Source organism: Grammomys surdaster, unplaced genomic scaffold, assembly GCF_004785775.1.
Source record: "Grammomys surdaster isolate TR1022 unplaced genomic scaffold, NIH_TR_1.0 254, whole genome shotgun sequence".
In the NCBI taxonomy this organism is placed as follows: domain Eukaryota; kingdom Metazoa; phylum Chordata; class Mammalia; order Rodentia; family Muridae; genus Grammomys; species Grammomys surdaster.
The window spans coordinates 1475980-1497301 of NW_021604695.1; the positions used below are offsets into that span (position 1 = coordinate 1475980).

Below are 21322 nucleotides of genomic sequence, written 5' to 3' on the forward strand. Positions count from 1 at the left end.
GCATCAGATCTCCTAGGAAAGAGAGAGCATAGACTTAGGAGGAAGGTAACCTACCTCCAGTTCTATCATTGTCTTACCATGAAACCTGTCTTAGACTATTAGGGCCTTTGTTTTCTTATCCATAACAATAGGAGGACCAGAGCAGATAAATAAATTTTGGTAGATTTTATTTCTTTCATTGTTTTAACTATAAAAAATTTTTAAGTGGGGGATACCACAAAATATTTATGATTTGAAATAATTGGGAAGTTATATAAGGAACAAATTTGCATAGTGATTTGGTTGTGCTTAGGACCTGTTAAATACTGGTTTTTTTCCTCTCTTATTTTTTATGTGTATGAGTATTTTGGCTGTGTGTGTCTGTGCATCACATGCTTCTGTATCTGGTGCTACCAGAGGCTAGAAAAGAGCAGCAAGTCTCCTGGACCTATAGTGACAGGTGGTGCCATAGTGGTGCTGGGAATTGAACCTGGATCCTCTGGAAAAGCAACCATAGCTTATAACCTCTGAGCCATCTCTCCAGCCCTATGCTGCTGCTGGTGATGCTGTTTTTTAATGGAATTTATATGGTTTATAAAACTATATAGAGTGTAATGGGACAAAATACTGCAGAGTACTGGTAGCTCAGAATCCTGATCAGGCTATAAACATCAAAGGTCATTCATTGTATGAAACAGTATCAAGAATTACAGGGTAACACTGAGTAAGTACACTGCTAAGATAAAGTGAACTTTAAGGGTTTATGAAATGGCCAGGTTACTCATGTCGATATTGAGAATCCAGACTAGAAAGATACAAATAATGATAAGAGCAATATGTAAACACATTGTCCTTGTTTAAAGTACCTAGGTTCCTGTGTTCCTTATACAGTTTACTCAGTCTGTGCTACTTATGTTTTAGCACCCCAGATAATCGTCCAACTGGTCTTGAGGAAGTTGATCAACAGTCATTACCTGGAGAACAAGGAATCAGCTTGGACAACACAGGCCCTAAACTGCCAGACTTTTCAAACCGGCCACCAGGTAATAAGATATTAGCTAAAAGTATATACTTTGCATTGCATATACACCTTTCCGAGGCTTCTTTCTCTTGGGTGAAACAATAATGCTCTCTGTCTACTAACTAGACTGCTTCAGAAATACACTGTGCAAGCTCTGCATTGGTTAAGTAAATTACTTCAGATCTAATGTCCGTAGGTACATGTAAATGTACACACTTGCAGACTTGCGTAAATTCTCTTCATCAGAAGTCCTCAATGAGACTGAATCGAAGGTGGGTTTTTGGTCAGCATTGTAGTTTTAGTTGCCATGAGAATAAAGTATGGTAATATAGAAATGGACTCACTCTATCCTGCTTGTCTGCAGTTCTTACTTCCTCAGACTTTCTCAAAGCAGAGAACCACTGCTAGAACTTAAAGCAAGATGACTTTTTTAATAAAAAAATTTATTGTGACTCTTTAAAACACAAGCAATACTCATATGACTGCTGTCAGCTTAATAACTTAAAATGAATAGTATCAATAGTATCAAAGCCCCTTCTCTGATTATAAAATGTTATCTTTCAGTGTTAAAGAGCATGGGCTTATAAGAGTCTGAAATTCTTTCCAACCCAGATATTATGGAACTAAGACCAGATGCCATAATTTCTCTGCACCTGTTTTTTCTTGATATAAACAATGACTTATAACTTTATTCCAGAATGAGAGTCAAAGTTTCACAAGCCCTCTCCTAGGGACATAAAGAATTAATGCTTTGTTTCTTCCTCTTAAGTAATTTAACCTATTTTTTGGCATATTAATGAAAGTGATATTTTTTAGAGCTAACCTTTAATCTGCTTTTAATTTATAAATTTATGTGTTTCAAAAGTACACCTGACATGCTGTCAAGACTTGGTGTTATTACAAATTGCTTAGCACACTACAGTCATGTCTAGTGAGCCACAGTAGCACTCTTGAAGCTAGGTGGTCTCTAGTCCTTGATGAGTATGCTCAAAAGAAAGACATGGTGAGCAGGAAGCGAGGTAGCCTCTGACCTCAGGCATATCTGACTCTTGCGTGGATTCCAGAGTTTGTTCAAACATTTATTGCCTCCTTTCTGCAAACTGGGAACCTGAGGCTCAATTTGGCCTTTAACAGATTTGAATTGCTAGTGGTGTCTAAATAAATTCCTGGGTTTAATTGACTTTAGAAATAGTTGATTGCCCTGCAAACACTGCTGTCTTATGCAGTCTACTTCTCTCTTTACTACCTGCCTGGCCCCTAAAGGCATCAAGGCTTTCTATCCTTGACTAATATATGTAGTCATTGTGTGTACCTGGCTTTCCCTCTCAACCATCTATCCCAATCTGTCTTCTTACCACTAAGCCCCTTTGGACTGATTCCTCCAGCTTCTGGACCCTTTATAACAGCTGAGCCTTTAGCTCTTGCTTTTGAGAGGCTGCCATGTCATCTCTATTACTGTCTTTGTATTTACTGTGCTGTCTGATAAACTCATATAAAGGTCTGAAAGGCAATCTGTGTTAGATCCCTGACACAAATGAACTTTTTCAAAAATTACACTTTTCTTAATGTCAGAACCCCAAAGTATATAAGAACCTGTTGTGTTTGACTTATTGGAATGCCAGACTTATAAGTATCAAGAAGTTACTCGGGCCTAAAACAAAATAAAACAAAACAAAAGGATTTTAAAGAAAATCTTCAAAACTGTATTCCCAGCATTTGCAGGGTGGAGGCAGCAGGGTTAACAGTTCAAGTTCATCCTCAGCTACCTAATGAGTTTGAGGCCAGCCTGGGCTACTTGGGACCCTGTCACCAAAAAACAAAGATAAACAAACAAATCAAAAACAACTTCAGAACTGGATTCTGCTCATTGGTACTCTGGAAATCTTTGACTAGAAGACAGTAACTCTGTTAAGTGTAGAGTCTGGCCAAAACGCTTGGTAGCTGCTCTGAAAAAAATCTCGATCCAGGATTTCTTCCAGCTGCCAGAGCTAGTTATTTGTGATCTTACACTTTCTGTAAAATTTCCAAATTATTTTTCATGCAACAGTTGAATAAATATAATTATGGAATCACATCCCTGATGTATTTCCACTTTCCCACACTAAATCACCTTTATACTTGGCTTAATTTGAGTCTTCCTTTATGCTGATTGTATAAGGTTTTTGTTCAGAAATTCAAATAAATCATGACAAAAGAGGGAATCATGTATGGTGATGCCTTTTGCAAATTTAGAAGGCATTGTTATCAGAGTTCTTGTCCCCAGATTACTTTTTAATTCCTGAGGTCTGTGTTTCTGGCTTATTTATTCTTCAGTTGTGAATTCATAGAAAATACTTTTCCAAATAAAGACTTCTGTATGTGAAGGTACATGGAGATGAATATGCATAAAAACTTGAGTATTTTATTTTCACCATAATAACCAGCCCCACTGCTCCTCTGTTTATTAAACTGCTGCACACCTAGGAGCAGTACAGTACATTCAGTTTTCTCCAGAGGATCGAGCTCAAACGACACAGCATGATATATGGAGACCATGGACTAGACTAATTGAAATCCCATTTAAAAGAACTCAATCATAGAATTATATATTTGATTTTACTGACGGAATAAAAAGGCTGTTTGCATCAAAACCAAGTCTTGAGAAAAACAAGTCCTCTGCTCCAAGAAAAAACTATTTCTAAATGTGTTTTTTATATGCACAATGAATTACTGATTAATTCTACATGAGACCTAAATGCTGGGCAGCCAGCCACTTACTGTTGATATCTTCTCTCTTTTCATGTTCATCTGGTAGATCCAACCATTTATAGTGAGTGCATAGCACAGTCTTAATACAGTAATGCTTCATTTGCAGCCTAAACACCAAGGGGCTTCTTCATGTTCTTAATGCTTTGCTTTTTGCTTCCTTAAGCAGTCTGCCCCCCTCCTTTGCATGTGTCAAATAATGAGGGGCTGTCCTGGGAGCAGCACGCCTGGGCTGTTGGTTCACAGTCTGCTACCTATGAGCACTACTCAGTTATACTCTAAAGGTAGCAAAGTTTTCTCACTGAAAAATCTAACTTCCCTGATTTTGGGGGGCTTGTTTTAGGTTATCCTACACAACCAGTTGAACAGAGGCCACTGCAGCAGATGCCTCCTCAACTCATGCAGCATGTGGCACCCCCACCACAGCCACAGCAGCAGCAGCCACCACCACAACTGCCTCAGCAGCAGCAGCAGCCGCCACCAGCTAGTCAGCCTCAGTCTCAGCAGCAGCAGCAGATGATGATGATGCTCATGATGCAGCAAGATCCTAAGTCCATTAGGCTTCCCGTCTCCCAAAACGTCCATCCTCCACGGGGTCCTCTGAACCCAGACTCCCAAAGAATGCCCATGCAGCAGAGTGGCAATGTACCTGTCATGGTTAGTTTGCAAGGACCTGCCTCTGTGCCACCATCACCTGATAAACAAAGAATGCCGATGTCTGTGAATACTCCTTTGGGAAGTAACTCAAGGAAAATGGTATACCAGGAGAACCCACAGAATTCTTCTAACTCGCCACTAGGAGAGATGTCCTCACTTTCTGAAGCTAGTGGCAGTGAAGTACCATCTGTTTCAGGAGGCCCAAATAACATGCCCTCTCATTTAGTAGTTTCTCAGAATCAATTAATGATGACAGGACCCAAACCTGGACCGTCTCCCCTTTCAGCAACTCAAGGTGCAACTCCCCAGCAACCTCCTGTAAATTCCTTGCCCAGTTCCCATGGCCACCACTTTCCAAATGTGGCTGCTCCAACTCAGACGTCTAGGCCTAAAACACCAAACAGAGCCAGCCCCAGACCCTATTATCCTCAGACACCCAACAACCGCCCTCCCAGCACAGAACCTTCAGAAATCAGTCTGTCTCCAGAAAGACTCAATGCTTCCATAGCAGGACTCTTCCCACCACAGATTAATATTCCTTTACCTCCCAGGCCAAATTTAAATAGGGGCTTTGATCAACAGGGCTTAAATCCAACAACTCTAAAGGCCATCGGGCAAGCACCTTCAAATCTTACTATAAATAATCCTCCTAACTTTGCTGCCCCACAAGCTCATAAATTAGATTCTGTGGTGGTGAATTCTGGAAAACAGTCTAATCCTGGAACAACAAAACGGGCAAGTCCAAGCAACAGTCGCAGGTCTAGTCCTGGGTCCAGTAGGAAAACTACCCCAAGTCCTGGAAGGCAAAATTCAAAAGCCCCTAAACTTACTCTGGCTTCTCAAACAAGCACAAACCTGTTGCAGAACATGGAGTTGCCTAGAAATGTGCTGGTTGGTCCCACTCCACTTGCCAATCCCCCCTTACCTGGAAGCTTTCCTAACAATAGTGGGCTTAATCCCCAGAATCCCACAGTGCCTGTGCCTGCAATGGGGACTGGTCTTGAGGATAACAAAGAGAGCTTGAATGTTCCTCAGGACAGTGAGTGCCAGAATTCCCAGGGTCGGAAGGAGCAGGTAAACATTGAGCTGAAAGTAGTCCCTACTCAAGAAGCTAAAATGGTTGTCCCTGAAGATCAATCCAAAAAGGATGGGCAACTTTTGGATCCTAACAAACTCCCCAGTGTTGATGAGAACAAAAATTTGATGTCTCCTGCCATGAGGGAAGCACCAACATCTTTAAGCCAGCTTCTTGACAACTCTGGAGCTCCTAATGTGACCATTAAACCCCCTGGGCTTACAGATCTGGAAGTAACACCTCCAGTAGTTTCAGGAGAGGACCTCAAAAAAGCATCTGTCATTCCCACACTGCAGGATCCGTCTTCTAAAGAACCCTCTAATTCTTTAAACTTACCTCACAGTAATGAGCCGTGTTCAACCCTTGCGCATCCAGAATTGAGTGAGGTCAGCTCTAACGTTGCACCAAGCATCCCTCCAGTAATGTCGAGACCTGTCAGCTCTTCCTCCATTTCTACTCCCTTACCCGCCAACCAAATAACTGTATTTGTTACTTCCAATCCCATAACCACTTCATCTAACACATCAGCAGCCCTGCCAACTCATTTGCAGTCTGCATTGATGTCCACAGTCGTCACAATGCCCAACGTGGGTAACAAAGGGATGGTTTCTGAGGGACAGTCAGCTGCTCAATCTAACGCCCGGCCTCAGTTCATTACACCTGTCTTTATCAATTCATCTTCAATAATTCAGGTTATGAAAGGATCACAGCCAAGCACAATTCCTGCAACCCCATTGACAACCAACAGTGGCCTGATGCCTCCCTCTGTCGCAGTTGTTGGACCTTTACACATACCTCAGAACATAAAATTCTCTTCAGCTCCTGTAACACCTAATGTCCCTTCCAGTACTCCTGCTCCAAATATACAGACAGGTCGGCCATTGGTCCTTAGCTCACGAGCCACTCCTGTTCAGCTGCCTTCCCCTCCTTGCACATCCTCTCCAGTCGTCGCTCCTAATCCTTCTGTCCAGCAAGTAAAAGAAGTAAATCCAGATGAGGCTAGTCCTCAGATGAGCACCTCAGCAGACCAGAGCACTCTGCCTTCTTCACAGCCAGCCACAGTAGTCTCTCCCCTTTTGACCAGTAGTCCAGGCTCCTCTGCCAATCGGCGAAGCCCAGTCTCATCCAGTAAGGGCAAAGGAAAAGTGGACAAAATTGGCCAGATTTTGCTGACCAAGGCTTGTAAGAAAGTTACAGGCTCTCTGGAGAAAGGGGACGAACAGTATGGTGCAGATGGAGAGACTGAAGGCCCAGGGCTAGAAACCACAACTCCTGGGCTGATGGGAACAGAGCAGTGCTCCACAGAGCTGGACAGTAAAACCCCAACACCCTCAGCACCCGCTCTACTAAAAATGACCTCTAGCCCCATGGGCCCAAGCTCCACCTCAACAGGACCCATCTTACCTGGCGGTGCTCTTCCCACCAGTGTACGCTCAATAGTAACCACATTGGTACCCTCTGAGCTCATCTCCACAGCGCCAACCACAAAAGGCAATCATGGTGGCGTAACATCTGAGCCACTTGCAGGTGGCCTAGTGGAGGAGAAGGTGGGAGCCCATCCAGAGCTTCTACCCAGCATAGGTATGTACCTGAGCTTGGCATCAGCTCCTCACGTCAGTTTGTTGCTGACCTGTCCCACAAGAGAGAAAGCACAAGCCCTTTTCTACTTAAAGGAAGAAAAATGACAGTAGTTGTAGATTTACTTTCTGAAAGTACATTGAAAAATATGCTTTTAAATCCCATGTTCAGTTTATATTCATTAACATGGTTCTTTCCTGGCTTCTGAACTGATTCGTGTTTCATTTTCATGTATATATATGTTTCTCAGTTTTAAAAAGCATTTTCATACATACTATCTCACATCATCTTTATACCAACCATGTGATATAGTCTTACTCCTTCCTATGGTTGAAAAGATTGAAGCTCAGAAATGTCTAATATTTGTTGAGCCTGTACTCTTAAGTCTCTGGCCTGGCATCGTCCCTTGAGTGTGAACAGTGACCTCTCTATGCCCCTCCCATAATGAAGACTCACTTGTTCTTCTTGCCTTGTTCTCACTGTATGCTAACTCAGGGGCCTTTCTGTTTGGATTGCTCCAGAAAAGTTTACCAGAAAACAAGGTTTCCTAATAAGCAAAGGAAGATCTGAGTGAGGAAGAGTCAGATAGGCTTGAGTTGATAACTACCAGCATTTGCCAGTTCAATGGGCTGGGGCAAATTTCACTTCCTCCTTTGTAATGTGGAGAGTTATAGTCACAAGATTTCAGTGAGGTAATCCATGTGACGTGCTTAGCACAGGACCTAAAATATGGTAATATGGTTTAAGTGTTATTGTCTATTTCCTTTGGACATGCCCTCTTAGAAAATTGCATTAGTGGACATCTAGTTCAAGTTATTTCCTGTGTACTAGATCAGTGGTGAATACTGGAAGCACAGGTGTCTTTATACCTCCTTTCTCCTGTATGGCTCAAGTAGTGCAGAAGCTCCATGTTCCTAAAGACAGGTTAGTCATAGAGACAAGTTAAGCCGTAGCTGGGAGGCCTCTGCAGTATCTAAGCCAGCTAATAATGCCTCTTTTATTTATGCAGCTAAAATACTTTGAGTGCCTACCAATTAGGAGGAGGAGCAGAAAGAATACCAGCTTCAGGTTATGATCAGAGTTCAAATTTTAGCTCCACTGGTTGCCAGTTACAGTCTGGTGAGTTTCTTGTACTTCACCTGTAAAGTGGAGATTATAATTCTACAATCCAGGATATGTAGGATTCAGTGAGAGAACTTGAATATCAAGTGCCAGCATACTTGGATCAGACATAGCTCTCAAAAGGTTCCCTCCCTTCTTTCTCCTGCTTATTTTCCTTAGTGTTAGAGATATAGGAAGGGGTGAAGGCCTACAGAGAGTTCATTGTCCTTATAGGAGAGAGAGAGACTTTGCTGGGAACGGTTCTGTATTTCAAGTTTGAATTTTGTTGATGTAGGTGACTGTAAGAATTAAAAAGAAAGCTGGGCACGGTGGTGCACACATGCAGCACATGGGAGAGGAGGTAAGAAGATCGAGAGCAGGGCCGTCCTCAACTACATACTCAACTACATACTGAGTTTGAGGCCAAGCTAAGCTACATGAGACCTTGTGTAAACCAGAAGCAACTGGTGTGGCTTAAATATAGTCTCTGCTGCTCGATATTTCCATTTCTATTTCCTTTTAGGGAACTTTTTCCTCTAATACTAAAAGAATAATGATGAAATAATTAGAAAATATTTTCATTTGGATCACAATTGGTAATAGAGAAACATACGTTTTAGGGAAATGAACTAGCACTTAAGTTACTAAGCAGAGAGAGAAATCTATAAAATTCAGATTCCACCAGAGGGTAAAACTTACTGTTGTAGTTTATCAAGAATTTTAAGCTATGGTGTTAAGATGGGAAGCATACCCTTGATAGCCCTGGTGTACTTAAGCCTTAAGTCTTCACTGTACAATACATGAAGTTCTGTTCTAGAGTGTCTTGTGTTTTCTGGCTCTAGGTTCTAAATCGTTCTGTCTTTCAAAGACTCATTCTGACATTTCTACCTGAAGAATTCCTTTACATTTTCAGCCTAGAATATTCCTTTCCTTTGAACTCCCATGGCACTTTATATTTTATGTGTCTCTTTCCGTATGACATCTTAGTGGAGTGTACTGTATGTGTTTATCTTACCTCCCATAATAGGCTGAGTTATAATACCATATTGATTTATCTATTGTCTATTTTAAGCCCATCACTTTTGCTTTTTGTATTTTGGTAATCAAGGAGTATGCGTAGCCTCTACTGGGGTTACATTATTTTTAAATGTTGAGGTGAGTGGTTCTAAAAGTAGCTAGCTTTCTTTACTAAGACATAGCTTTCAAGTTTGTTTGTTTTGTTTTGTTTGTTTGTTTGTTTGTTTGTTTAAGAAAAATAGGCCTAGTGTGGTGGTGCATGCTTGTAATCCCAGCACTGTGGAGACTGGGGTGAGAGGATCAAGAGTTTAAGACCAGGCTAAGGAAACTGAGAAAGACCCTTTCTGAAAACCACACAGACAGAAAAAAGTCAGAACCTGAAACTGGCCCTACAGTTGTGGCTGCAGTTGTTCCTGTGGCCATCTCCTTCCTGGTTCTTCCTAGTGTAAAGGGAGGAGCAGGACAGCAGGTCCTGGGGCAGATCCTTGCTGCTGAAGGTTAGAGTCGTTGGTTTGTTAAGTACATATTGAAGATCAGCTTCAAGCGGACAAGCATGGCCTTCTAAGAATATGGTGTTTCAGCAGTTACTTAGTTGCTTGGTTAATGATTTCTGGTTTAGTTAGGGGAAGAAAAAAAAAAGTAAAAGACCTATTTGTTTGTTTCTTGCCTTAGCCCCTTCACAGACTTTAGTCCCAAAGGAATCTCCAGCCACAGCACGGCAGGGGTCTGTTGCCAGATCAGGTAAGGTACCGTTTAGAGTATCTTGTTGGAGTGGGATGGGTTACATTGAAGGAGTCAGTGCTGTTCTCAGGCCAGTAAGTGTCTCCAGCTGTCTTACCGACTTGTTTTCCAAGCCAGCTTCAATTGAGTGGCAGAACTTGTGTTCTGATATGTAGCATGAATGTCTCAAACTGTAGTTAGTAAGATTATCATGGTGGGTGTAGAAGCATGTTCCAGCCCTCTGCTCACAGTGAACCATCCTAGCCATCTCCGTATGACTAAGTTTCTCCCCATGACCAAGATAGTGTAAATAGTCCTAGTAAACAGCACTAGGAGTGGTGTTTTGGGAAGGAGAATTCAACTACCACAGCTGATGTGAGATGCTAGCTGGGTCAGCTCTGAACACACAAGTACCTTGATAGCAATAAGAGCACTTCTGCCTCTGCAAAGTAGACGCCAGAGCCAGTGAGTATCATAGACATTTTCATAGCTTTACTTGGTTCTTTGTCACAGAAGGCTGTTGAAGGTGCAAAATAGAAAGTATGACTGGTTCTCAGAGGAAGTTAGAGTATCACTGACGGTATACACTGGGCTTATGGCTCAGTAGGTGAGAGCACTTGCTGTTCTTTCAAAAGACCAGATCAGTTTCCAGCACCCACATCTGATGTTCATAGGTGCCTGTAACTCTAACTCCAGGGGATCTTGCAGATCTTGTGGTCTCCTCTTTGAACACTCTCAGGTACATGGCACACCTCACATGTGCATATGTGTAAAGACACCCTTAGAACCTTTCACTTACATAAATGAATGTGAAAGTTCTCAAAATCAACTTGTCTTCTTTCAAAAGCGCATTCATGTAAGCCAGGTCTAGGGCACGTGCCCTTTATCCCAGCACTTGAGCAAACAGATCTCTGTGAGTTTGAGGCTAGCCTCCTCAAATAGTAAGGTCCAGAACAGTCATGGCTACATCATAGAGACTGTCTTAAAAATAAACAAACAGAATTTATTAATTAAAAATTAAGAATAAAAGAACAGACTAGCCTGATGTAGTACATGCCAATAATCCTAGCGCTCAGGAGGCTGAAGCAGGAGGATCACTACTATGAGACTACATAGAGGAGGTTACACAGGGAGTTCAGGAAGCTTGTGATAGAGAATGAGATGCCTGGGGCCAAGCTCTTCAGGGTTTGCACTGCTTTTCACTTGAACTACTTTTTATTATTGATCCAGCACCTTAGACTGCTCATGCACATTTTTATTATTGAGTATATATTAGGTGAATTTGTATGCTCTAGCTGACCCAGCAGGGAAGTAAATACCCAAGAAGGAGTTAGTGTCTGTTTCTTGTGACATTACATCAAGTTTTATGTAAGAGATTCTGGGAACTAACCAGAAGAACAAAAAGCAAGGATTCCCTTCTGTGAGCATTTTACAGTGAAGGTCCAGCCTCCTCACTTGAAAAGTGCAAAGTGACTATCAATGCAGCAGATGGGAATGGTTGATATTGAGTTATTATTAAGTACCAGGCACTATACTAAAACCTGTGTGTTTTATTTCAATTTAAACTTAATGCTAAAGCAGATAATGTAATCACCTATATCTTTCATACGAGGCACTGACTCCTGAGAAGGCAAATAATTTACATATGAACACATGGATAATAAGAAATTACATACAACAGGTATGGTAGTTCATTCCCTGTAATCTCAGCACTTAGGCTGAGGCAGGAGGATTGCCATGAGTTTGGGGCTCAGCCTGGGCTGCATAGTGAGTTCTAGAACACCATGAGCTATAGAATGAGCCCCATACACTTAAGAAAGGAAGGAAGAAAGGAAGGAGGGAGGGAAGGAGGGAAGGGAAGGAGGGAGGGAGGGAGGGAAGGAGGGAGGGGGGGGGGGCGGGGCGGGGGGAGGGAGAGAGAAAGTAAGGAAGGAAGGAGAAAGTTGAAGTTAAGAAAAATTAAGCCAAGTAACTCTGCCTTCAAAGAGATGACCATGCACTTTGTCTGGCAATTTAGGTATTGAGCCTGAGGCACTGGATTCTGAAAACAGGCACAGGGCCAGGGAGGGCACAGGCAGGAGACATGGTTGTCTAGTACATTAGTGAGAGGCCTTTGGCCTTTGTAAAAGATAGAGCTACCTAGAGGTATATTAATAGAAGTAGAAGTTTTTTTGTTCTTTTTATTTTATTTTATTTTATTTCATTTTATTGCTAGTGCTGAAAAGAAGTATCTGATAAACCCAGAGAATGCTCACTGATGTAGTCCTGCCAGACAGACTGTTTCAGTTGTTTCTAGGTCATTGCTTGGTGGTTGATGAAGGCTATGAAGTATCTCAGAAATAAATATAATTTAGTCTGAGGGCAGTATCTCAAAGCAGGGGCTTCTAAAATTCAGTGAAAATGTTAAGGAGGGAAAATGAAACTTTAATAGACATTCTATTATGTTTAAAGGTAATTGTCTTTAAAAAGAAAATACAAGAGGATGGTGATATTTTAAAAATGAAAACAACCTCTTCTACATGAAAAGAACTAACCTAACAACCTCTTCTACATGAAAAGAACTAACCTAGTTTTAGCTGGATGAAATCTGAGCCAGGCAATATGAATTTAGTTGTGTTGATCCAAACAGGATTATTTCACAGTGAACTATAAATAAAAATAAACCAAGTAACTACCCCCAACGAACTGAGTTGGGTCAGTGCTGACTTTGTCTCCATATCCCACAGGATGAGACTTCTGCAGGACATGGAGAATTGTTAGTATGAGTATGGCATTCTGGGTTCTGTAAATTCCTAGTCTTCCCTGTAGACACACATAACAACAGCTTCCACATCTCATTCCTCCTTGTATTTTTTACAGAACTTGAGGCAAATGCTGCCCTAGCCTCTGGACAAAGGTAAGATGACCATTTCTGCAGACTTAGTGTGACCCTGGCATAAGCTGCTTTGAAGGCCATCAGCTCTCTCAGTCTTTAAACTTCTCCTCACCCTGTCCTTCTCCTGTGCTCTGGCCCCAGTTGATTTTCACTGCTCACATAAAGAGCTGCTATGAGTCCTTATTCCTCTGGGAAATATTTTGCCTAATAAAACTTGATGACTATGTTTCTATCTTTTATGATTGCTTTGAAAACGAATGATATATTCACCACTCAACATAGTGAGGAAATGAGTGTTCTGTTTATAAATGACATCTTCTTTACCAGTGGTCCTCAAATGTATTGTCTGAACATAGTTGCTTGATCCTCAAGGGTGAAAAAGGAAAAAGCCATATAGGTAGGGTGTAACCCCAAGCCCATATTTTGTTCAGTTGTACTGCCCTATATAACCAAACAGATGAGGCACATCTGTGCTTTAACATTAGCTCTAGAAAGGAGTTTTATCTCCCAAGAATCACCCTTTTTGTAGTGAAGGAATGCAGTAACATTTCAATGAATGCCTCATATTTATATAGAAGTTTAGTGGTAAAGTGGCTTCACAATCATTTCTCATTGAACCTTCATATCAGCTCTTAATATCAGCTAACATTTTTTGAATATTATTCCTTGCCATACTCTGGGTTATGAGCTCTCTAGATGTAGTCACAGATACAAGCAAATGGTGAAATTGAGTTTCCAACCCATCTCTTTCTGACCCCAGAACCCTCACATCTGACCTATGTATTACAGTAGACAAGTAGGGATTTTTGCTTTCCTCTAGAGATCGAGGAGTTAAATATTGTAGCTGATAAATGCACAGGTTCTCCAACTTGATCCACATTATCTGATTCCAAAGTAATTATTATTCCTATTAACCACCCATCTGTTTTTTTAAGATTCATTTTATTTTATGTATATGAGTACACTGTCGCTGTCTTCAAACACATCACAAGAAGGCATTAGATTCCATTACAGATGGTTGTGAGCCACCATGCGGTTGCTGGGAATTGAACTCAGGACCTCTGGAAGAGCAGTCTGTGCTCTTAACCACTGAGCCATCTCTCCAGCCCCACCCATCTGTTTTTATTTGAATTGAACTAAATACTTGAATTCATTTGTTTTTCTTAAATATATGCCAACTATTTATCTAGAAAAAGGGTCTATCAACATCACATATACCTCATAGGTATCTGTCCACAGAGCTGCCTGAACACTGACCACCCAAACACATGAGAGTTGTTGTATTGCTATGGCTTTATTTATTTATTTAATTATTTATTTATTCATTCATTCATAAGAAAAAGGGTCCACTATTAGGAACTGTCTTCAGAAAAGTTAACTATTTTCTAAGTTCAAACAGAAAGCTAGCCTTAGAATCTCTAAAAGGTGATGTAAACTTCTTTACTTGTAATTCCACCCTAGCTCCAGTCTGGCCTCTCTGTCTTTTCCTGGCTTGTGGTCTGATATGATGTAGATAAGGTAATAAATGAACAGTTATGGCCCAATTCCCAACCATAGTGTTACTAGCAAAGGGTCTTCCAACCAGAGTGAACAGTGAAGTAGTGATAGTTGGTAATGAAACCATGACCTGTGCTCTTAAGGAGCTCACAATCTCACGAAAGGCTCAAGACAGTCAATAGAACACGGAGAGAAGGCTCAGCAGTCAAGGGCACTGACATGTCTTCCAGAGGACCTGGGGATTCCCAGCACCCACACAGTGATTCAGCTCTCTGTAACTCAACTTCTAGAGGATCCAATGTCTTTTTCTGGTACTGCATGTGCACGCGCACAGACATACATACAGGCAAAACACCCACACACATAAAATAAATAAATATTTAAAAAACCCCATATAATAAAGCATCCAACGGATGCTTTAGAAGGTCACATATTTAGACTGTGAACCCAAGAGAAGAGACAGATCCACAGGGGGAGAGAGGCATGGAAAACTTCCCAGAGGAAATGGGCTTTAACTTGTTTTCTTTTTTTTTTTTTTTGAGACAGGGTTTCTCTGTGTAGCCCTGGCTGTCCTGGAACTCACTCTGTAGACCAGGCTAGCCTCGAACTCTCGAACTCAGAAATCCGCCTGCCTCTGCCTCCCAAGTGCTGGGATTAAAGGCGTGCGCCACCACCGCCCGGCCTAACTTGTTTTCTTGTGTTCCATTTACATTTCAGTTCTATGCCTTGTAAGCAAATTTAATCCAGTTTTTAAAAATGATCTTAGTAAGCATTTTGAGCCATGAATATAGTAAAAAGTTTATTAAAGTAATTTTCAGATTCATATCAGAATGAAGCCTAGGAATGGTAGCACACGTCTATAATCCCAGCACTTGGGAGGTATAGGCCAGAGAACGAAGAGTTCAAGATTATCCTCAGCTATATAGTGAACATGAAGCTAGACTACAGGAGACCTTATCTCAAAAAAGAAAGAGAAAAGGAACATCAGAATTTCAGAGTGACTCATCTTGTAGTCTTCTTTACAGAGTATACAGAGAAGTACTATTCCAAATGTGTGTAGTCATGCCCATTCACTCAGTGATCTTGAATAGTGTGTGATAAATTAATCTTTTACAAAATAATTAAGACTGCATATAGATGTGCCATAACTAAGTAACTTAATAATAATAAAAATAATTATTATTATTATTATGTCTGTCATAAACTTGTCCCTGTGTCTTTAATAACAACAGTATTTTCAATTTTAAATCTTTATCTACTGGCTGGGTGATGGTGGCATACATCTTTAATCCCAGCACTCTGGTGACAGAGGCAAGTGAATCTCTGTGAGTTCCAGGGCAGCTTGGGCTACATGCAGGAACCCTGCCAATTAGTCAGGCAGTCAATCAGTCAATCAATACCTTTTTCTACTAAAATTCCAGGATTGGTGTTAGGGCATTCAGTATATATGCAATGGATTTTGAATATATTCCTAATACTTAGATAATTACTATGTTATTATTATCTAATACCAATGTATGCTCAAATTTTCCTAGCCACCCCCAAATAATAACTTCTTTGAGACAGGGTCTCTTCTATATAACCTTTGATGGACTATAATTCTCTATGTAGACCAGGCTGGCCTCAAACTCATAGGCATCAGCCTGCCTCTGCCCTTAAAATGTTGGAAGTAAAGGTATTCACCACCACATACAGATTTTAGGTATAATTTTGGGCTAGTAGAAACTTTCATACATCTATTAAATACATTCTGTAGCTAAAATTTTACAAAGTAGTGTTTGAAGGGGGCATATTATTTATTACCTTATGAAAGCAAGTGAGGGTCTCAGAGCTGCTGCTGCAGTCTTTTATGCCTCTCACCTGCTTTCCCACAATTCCACCAGCATTGGACTTTCTTATTTTATCTTTCTAATGTAACAAGCTAGACTCACTTTTAAATTCTCAGTAGCATTGTTCCGTTTCTATCTAGAATGACTGTGCCTTGTTTTGGGTTTCTGTTTTGTTTTGTTTTCAGTGCTGGAAATCAACCCAGGCCTTGTACATACTAGCTAGATTGAGCTGTATCCCTGGCCCTGGATAGCTGCTAGTAATTTACTTTATGAATGAAACTGTTCTTAAAGAGTCCCTTTTTATGTGTCTTTATGCCCTTAACCTTCTTGGAAACTTGGTACTTCTCTCTGTCAGCAATGAGCCAAAAGAAATAGTTGAGAAGTCCAAAACCCCGAGCCGGAGAAACTCTCGAACTGAGGAGCCAACTATGGCTTCTGAGAGCGTGGAAAATGGACATCGAAAAAGATCCTCTCGACCTGCTTCAGCCTCCAGCTCTACTAAAGGTTAGCAGTGGGCCCTGGATATCTGTGGGCATGGGGAAATTAAGATATCACAGCAGTTCCTGTCAGGTCCCTTTGCTTCCTTCTCCTCATTGTCATTTGTCCACTGTCAGTTCTTTAGCATACGTGTTTCTGTGTGTGTACACAGCAATAAATACTGCTGGGAGAATAAAGAACTTAACATGCTAGGTTGGTCTCACCTGAAAGTCATATTTGCACCTCAATGTGACTTTGAACTCAGATAGATCCACCTGCTTCTGCCCCCCACCCCGCAATTGCTGGGATTAAAGGTGTGTATCACAACACCGGGAAAGAAAAACAAAATGTTAGCCAGGCATTTTAGTACATGCTTGTAATCCGAACACTTAGGAAGCTGAGGCAGAAAGATCATATATTCAAAGCCAGACTCGCTTCTAGGCCAGTTCTAGGTCAGCCTGGACTACATCTGGAGACCATGTTCCAAAAACAAACATTTACATCTCATGTTAGCATAAAGGTACCCTGTTCACCATTCCCACCAGTCATCAGAAGAGGTTTTTGGGGGTTTGTTTGTTTTTAATTTCTAGCCTTAGTCGATTGATTCCTTGCACTGGTTAATGCATTAAAGATAACCTCAGCACGAAGCTGTGTTAATGTTGGGGAGGAGGGAAAAGGAAGACACTTTCTCTTGTGTTCATCTCACCAAGAGTGTACTCAGATTTGAGTTCACCACTTCTCTCGCTGTGTCTTCTATCGATAGTCTTTGGCATATCTGTAATCTTGTTGTGTGACTGACTCTGTGCCCCGCTAGTTGTCCCTGTCCTTAACAAAGGACTTTGTTCTGTGTTTATTAAACAGCACAGGAATATGGTATGGGAAAGAAACAAGGTATTCTTTACAAAAATCTTTCACAGAATTTTACGAGAGAAGGAGGCATCTTACTGAGTGCATCTGACTCTACATAACTCTCAACACAGCAGACAGACAGACACTGTCAGTCTATAGCCACATGCTGTTTGCAGCATTTATGGTAGTTTTTGTTTTGTTTTGTTTTGTTTTTTTTTTTTGGTTTTTTTGGTTTTTTGGTTTTTTGGGGTTTTTTTGGGTTTTTTTTGTTTTTTGTTTTTTGTTTTTTAGGTTTTTCGAGACAGGGTTTCTCTGTATAGCCCTGGCTGTCCTGGAACTCACTCTGTAGACCAGGCTGGCCTCGAACTCAGAAATCCGCCTGCCTCTGCCTCCCAAGTGCTGGGATTAAAGGCGTATGCCACCACCACCCAGCCTAGATATTTGTTTTAAGGTTGCTTTCAACCTGTTGACTGTTTTCAACAAATGATTACAACACCATGTACATACACACATATTCTGGGCCGGGACATAGAAAAGTACATAACTTAAAATTAAAGCTTTGCATTTTAGCTTAGGTTATAAATGCTGGTTGCATGGGAAATTCAAGGCATAGTAAGGTTGGTTACATAGTTTTCTTAAGGGCAGGTTAAATTTAAACATGCTGAGTTCACAGGAGGATAGCAAGTGAAGTAAAGAGTCTTAACTGACCTCAAGGGGTATTATTGCTGTAAGGTCTGACAAAAGTTTAGTCTTTTGAGAGCTAAAAGACATTTTTCATATATATCTATCTATCTCACCACCTTTACTGAGGGCCTCATACATTGATTTTTTTTTTTTTTTTGGTCAAAGGCAGAATTACAATTCACTGGGTGCCTTGAAGTGACTTGGAACAAAGGGAGGTGAACCCGACACTGCTCACCCTCCTTCCCAAACCTCATTTCACAGCATATCGGTCTAAGTCTCAGATCCACCATTTGATTTTTTTTTTTTTAAGACAGAGTCTTTCTGTGTGTAACTGGCTGTTCTATAACTCAGACACAGAGAAATCCTCCTGCCTTTGCCTCTTGAGTGCTGGGATTAAAGATATGTACCACTTTACACAGCTACTGTTTGATTCTTCATACATAAGGGAGATGTTTCTAAAGTTGACCTAGTTGATATTTGTATATGTGTACATGAGTTCTGTCATGTATGTGCACATGTGTGTGCATGCATGTGGAGACCAAATGTCAATGCTGGGTATCAGCTATTCTCCACCTAATTTTTTTGAGATAGTATTCTATCATTAAACTTGCAACTTGCTGATGAGGCTAGCCAGCGAGCTCTAGGGAACTTCGTGTTTTTTCCTCCCAAGCACTGAGATTACAAGCATGCACAGCTGCCATTGCTCTTCATGTGGGTGCTAGGGATCCAGATTCAGCTCCTCACGCTTGCCCAGCCACATTTCAACAACTGAGCCATCTCCTTAGCCCAAATATTTTTCTAAGGATGAACAATGTCAAGATAAAACCCTATTTAATATATAGAAATCTACTTCTGTACAGTTATTTCACTCCAAATAACAAGTTTGCTTGCAGTGAAAATCAAACTTAAGAGTTGATTATAGGGACAGGATAGTGACCCATGCCTGTAATCCCAGCACTTGAGGGGCTGATGTAAGAGGATGGACCACAAGTCTGAGGTCAGCCTGGACTACAGAGTGAGTGAGATCTTGTATAAATTAATAAATAAATAGTTGATTATGGGGAGTAGTATGTGCCATAAAGAACACCATTATTAATGTCCTTCCTAGTTTGTAAATATTTGGAGAGATGGCTCAGCAGTTAAGAGCACTGGCTGATCTTCCAGAGGTCCTGAGTTCAATTCCCAACAGCCACATGGTGGCTCACAACCATCTGTAATGGGATAAGATGCCCTTGTCTAATATATCTAAACATAGCTACAGTGTACTCGTATCTATGAAATAAATCTAAAAAAAAAAAACCAAAAAAGCAAAAACAAAACAAAAAAAACTGGAGTTTTTACTAACAGAAGCATGGAAATACTGCATTGGTCCATCTTAGAAAATCATATAGGTATATCTGACAACAAAGACCAGAGTTAACAACAGTAAAATTTTTGCTTTTTTCATCTGTTTCTGGTGGCCTGGCTTCTTCAAACTGTTATGATAAAAGAAAGGCAGTTTTTCTTAGAACACTGAACCTGGTAATGTAGCATCAGAAAGATCATTCCATCCACAAATAATCTGATTCATCTTTTGAATAAATATGTGAGAAGCATTTTTTTAGCTCCACGAGAGGTGTATAAAGCATCGTGTGGGTGTGGAGCTTGCTCTTGTTATGTATAGCGTCTCATACGGCCCCAAGGCTGGTGTTCTTAGTGCCATGTATGCACCAAAGGTGACCTTGTCTGTACTTCCCAAGTGCTGAGGTAACAGGGGTGATGACAAGGCATGGGACACACTACCAGGATAAAATATCCTGTTGTATGATTAAAACTAAAATACCTATCATGTAGCAGCATGAAAAATAAATCAATACAGTTAATGAGATATTAAAGAAATGCTTACATTTTCAGAACATGAGGGGACTACTGTACTCTGCCATAGAAGACTGGAAAAGTTTTGAATAAACATTTAAACTGAGATGAGAGTAACTTGACTTGAGACATTGATATGTACAAGGAAAATTAAAGGAATTAAAGCAGTCTTTCCCTAGAATGTCACTGTTGCTGTATATAGATCACTCAGTTCCCACCTGTGCAGCCCTCAGGTTTAGGAGTGTCCTGTTCTGAATGCTTCCATGTGTGTATGCACTACTGTTTGGGGGTGTGGATACTGAAGATGGAGCTCAGGGCCTCGTGCGTGTTAGGTAGGTGTTCTGTTGAACGCCCAGGTATACACTTCATCATAATAAAGGGTTTTTCTACCCCAACAGTGTCAATTTTCTGGCCAGATGGCACTTCATCTTATACTTTGTGCATGTGTGTGTGCGTGCCAGCTAGTTGGTTCTCAAGTGTCTTTCCCCACTGAGCCATCTCTGTCGTCTATCATTTCCCCACTTGACGGGCTCTAAAGTCAGGGTCATTCTTTCTCACCACTTAAGTTAGCAGGCAAAGCCTGGAACTGTTTTCAAATCATGTGTCCCTTAAACCCATTTAAAGCCTAATAGGGCTTTACTACATCAGTTCTAGTCACTGTGGATGCCTGAGGAGCACCTCTACCTTCATTGAACATGTCCTTGCATGTCTCCACAGATATAACTGGTGCAGTGCAATCCAAGCGAAGAAAATCCAAGTAAGCAAGCTGGAAGATGACTTGATACTTGTAAATGTGTGTGAATTTTACAAAGAGCAATTTTCAGCTGTGACTTTTTAAATCTATTTCTGTACAGTTAGTCATTTTAATAATGCGGTCCTTTTCCTAGTCCCTGAAACCTGTCTCATAAAGTATAACGGGGAGCAGCCCTTTTGGTGTTGCAAAATGAAGTTCAAGGCTTCTAAAATGTTGCCATGTATTGAAAGGAGCTAATGCCATTGTAAATGTTATTAGTTTCACATTTCTTAAGCAGCCTAGAGTACAGGGTGAACATTTGTAGATCTAATGATGTACTGTGCTGTGGAAGTGCTGTGTGTGAATAGCAGTAGTGGGGCAAAAAGCAACCTTGTCATTTGGAAATGCTGTAAATACTTCTATTATATAGTGTTTTGGATGTATTTGTTGTAGAAATGGACCAGTGAATAAAAAGAATCTAAGGGTTTGTACAATGTGAAATACTGAATGTGTTAAAATAAATGTCTTTGTCATAGAACTTAGAAGTATGTTATTGGAAAGTATGAGCAAGCTTTTCTTGTGGGTCACAGATGAGTAAAAAGAGCTTCCATTGTAACTCAGACACATCCCA

The 21322-nt window shown here is 40.8% G+C and overlaps 1 protein-coding gene across 3 annotated transcripts in view; it reads left to right on the plus strand.

Annotated features, from left to right (window-relative positions):
• The window catches only part of Ncoa6 (nuclear receptor coactivator 6), a 51362-nt gene extending 30133 nt beyond the window's left edge, over positions 1-21229 (plus strand). For all 3 annotated transcript variants that reach the window (XM_028775229.1, XM_028775230.1, XM_028775231.1), the window contains exons 9-14: positions 901-1022; positions 4089-7058; positions 9846-9914; positions 12753-12789; positions 16450-16598; positions 20676-21229. In XM_028775229.1, coding sequence (XP_028631062.1) covers positions 901-1022; positions 4089-7058; positions 9846-9914; positions 12753-12789; positions 16450-16598; positions 20676-20719 — 3391 coding nt within the window. In that variant the 3' untranslated portion in view covers positions 20720-21229. The remainder of the gene's footprint in view (positions 1-900; positions 1023-4088; positions 7059-9845; positions 9915-12752; positions 12790-16449; positions 16599-20675) is intronic.
• Positions 21230-21322: the final 93 nt, after the last annotated feature.